The 2,745-nt window shown below is 32.9% G+C and overlaps 1 protein-coding gene across 1 annotated transcript; it reads left to right on the plus strand.

Annotated features, from left to right (window-relative positions):
• Positions 1 to 510: 510 nt before the first annotated feature.
• Positions 511 to 1,069, plus strand: LOC129246058 (uncharacterized). Its single transcript, XM_054884578.1, has 2 exons — positions 511 to 834; positions 912 to 1,069. The coding sequence occupies exons 1-2, from the start codon at positions 546 to 548 to the stop codon at positions 1,010 to 1,012; spliced, it is 390 nt and encodes a 129-aa protein (XP_054740553.1). The 5' UTR covers positions 511 to 545; the 3' UTR covers positions 1,013 to 1,069.
• Positions 1,070 to 2,745: the final 1,676 nt, after the last annotated feature.

A 2,745-nucleotide genomic window follows, 5' to 3' on the forward strand; every position in this document is an offset into this window, starting at 1 on the left:
TACTGAAGTAAACAATGTAATTGAGGACGTAAATACTCAACCCGAAAATGTTGTCAGTAGTAATGACTCTCCGATTGTTTGTATATTTTGTAATAAACAGAAGAAGAAAGTGCGCTCAAAAATGCTTCCACTTCATGCAGCTGAAACAAACCAATTTAAAAGTAGTATTTTTTCTAACATTGAAGGTTTAGAAGAATATAACGAGTTTTCAACTACATTGAATAATTACTCTGCTCCAAAAATATATTATCATACTGATTGTCGAGTTCATTTTAACAATGATGTGTCGTCTAAAAAAAATCATCTAGTAAAAGTCATTGGCATTACAATCGAGAGTATCACAGACAAGTTTTTGACGAAATTGGCAGCATTATCGAAGAAGGTATTATTAAAAAGGGACGATGTTATTTTTTAATATATTTACATGAACTGTATAAAGAGTCATTGGAAAAAATTTATCAAGATAATTCCGTTGAAATGAACTTCGTTTTCACAGTGTATATAATGTTCGGAATGCAATTGATGTCAATTCTGCTCGAGTTCAGATGTTTATAGACTCATACAAAGTTTCCGACATTAATGAGGCTTTCAATCGAAAAAAATTGAGAAACTTTGATGCTAGCAGTTTACCACCTTGTGAAAATGAGCTACTACAGCATTTTTTACGAGCTAATTATATTTGTACGATTTGGAACAATGCTCACTTAAGAAAACCTACTTCACATAAACCTGAAAATAATGGCTGGGTACTGGAAAATGATCAATACCATTTTAAATGGTTTGAAGGAGATCAGCTACCTACTTATGTCAGTGATTCTCTACAAACTTTGTCAGGTATGTTATAATGTTCACTGTTTATGAAGAAATTATCAACCATTCATAATTATTCTAACTTGCTTTAATTATTACAGAAGCTGATGAAGACGATGACATTCATGAGGACAAATCCGCAGAATGGAGTAGCGGTGATGAAGATAATCGAGATACCGACGAGGACGATGAAGTTGATTAAATATTTTTTTTGATTTAATAATAATGTTTGACACATTATATTTTTACTTTGTATTGTAATGGCTATAAATATAAATATAATTGAAATCTTTTTCGATTGGTTCGATCACGATCTAAATTATTCTCTCTCCTTACAGTAAAACTAACATGCATACAAATTTATCTTCTTAACTTTAAACTTCTAGAATTTTACCATCAGCTGTCGATTTTTCGTATTTTTTTCTGCACAATACTAGAAAAAATTTTCGATTGATATTTACAACTTTCGTAGATCTCCACTTGACTCAATAAAAATCGCATTATTGTATTGTTGATTTAATAATTTGTTAATATGAAAATTTTTCTGCGTTCTCCTTTAAAAATTTACTTTTTTTATCTGTTATAAATGTATATAATGAATTTTCTTGATAAATTTAGAGAACAGATCGCCCTATTTCACTCGCGCCAACGTACATATATGTATATTCATCGCGCTCACGCCTGGAGTGGGATTGTGAAAACATTATTTTTATAGATCTCTGAATAAAATATATAAAAATTAGATTTTATACTATGACGAAAGTAGATTTATAAATAATTAGAATGTTAGGGTGTCTGGGGAGGGGTTGTTACCGCCCTAAGTGTCCGCCAATGGACGAGGCAGTTTCTGATATGATTGTAAGTTGAAATGTATAAAAACTAAGCTTTATACTATTACAAATTTGAGACTAAATTTTACTCACCTTTACTACCTGTTACCTGCCAAAGCCACCGCGACCCAGGTTTAATAATCTGGGTTTGCTTATACCTGTATAGGAGACGTATATAGAAAAATTTCCAACTTTTATAATTTAACGAAGGTCTGGGCGTCGCGGGCTCTTAGTCTATACAGTTTATTTCTATATTAAATTAATATAAATTTTTATTTTTTATTTTAATCATTTAAAATGGCGGATGTACACTCAATTCTTCCAGGAAGGTCGCAGCGGGGCTTCGCAATCGGCGGGCATTGTAGCATCGGCGTCAGTGACCTGAATACAAAAAATCCAAATTTTTTTTGCTTATTAATGTCGTAAATGTCTATATGAATTAAACACAAATGAAAAAAATTCTCGAAATAAAATGCTTCAAAAAACTATGAATTTTGGGGCGAATTTTCCTATCATTTTACACTCCCAGCGCTCGAACGCAAAGAATAGAGTCGTCACAGTTGACGATCTATAAAATAAGAAATACTTAAATTTACATTCAAACATTTTTTTTACATATTATTAAATAACTATATTAACATTTTATGAATAAAAAAGAATTTTCGAAATTTTACAGGTATCTGCGCCTTTAAAAGCAAAACTCTTAAAAACATCATTCGAGTAAGTTGAATATATAGTCTTACAGCGTAAAGAGGAGCTGGAAATGCTTAGTCGTTGGCTTGAAATCACTCTGATATGGGTTCCCGGTCACAGGAACATACGGAGTAATGAGATAGCGGATGAGCTAGCAAGAAAAGGCTCGACACTAGAAATAGCAGAGGCGGTGGCAGTCTACATCCCACTGAACACACTAAAAGCATCCATTGCTTCACACTATCATACTTTAGAAAATGGAAGCAACTAACTACAAGTATTACAACAAATTCGCTCCCGGCGAAACAACTCACGCATCACTGCAACCCTTACAGGCTATTGGGAAGTAGGGGATCATGCAGCTAGACTCAATCTACCCTTCAATCCTATCTGCAGGAGCTGTCAAGCGGAA

This window comes from Anastrepha obliqua, chromosome 4, assembly GCF_027943255.1.
Source record: "Anastrepha obliqua isolate idAnaObli1 chromosome 4, idAnaObli1_1.0, whole genome shotgun sequence".
NCBI lineage: Eukaryota > Metazoa > Arthropoda > Insecta > Diptera > Tephritidae > Anastrepha > Anastrepha obliqua.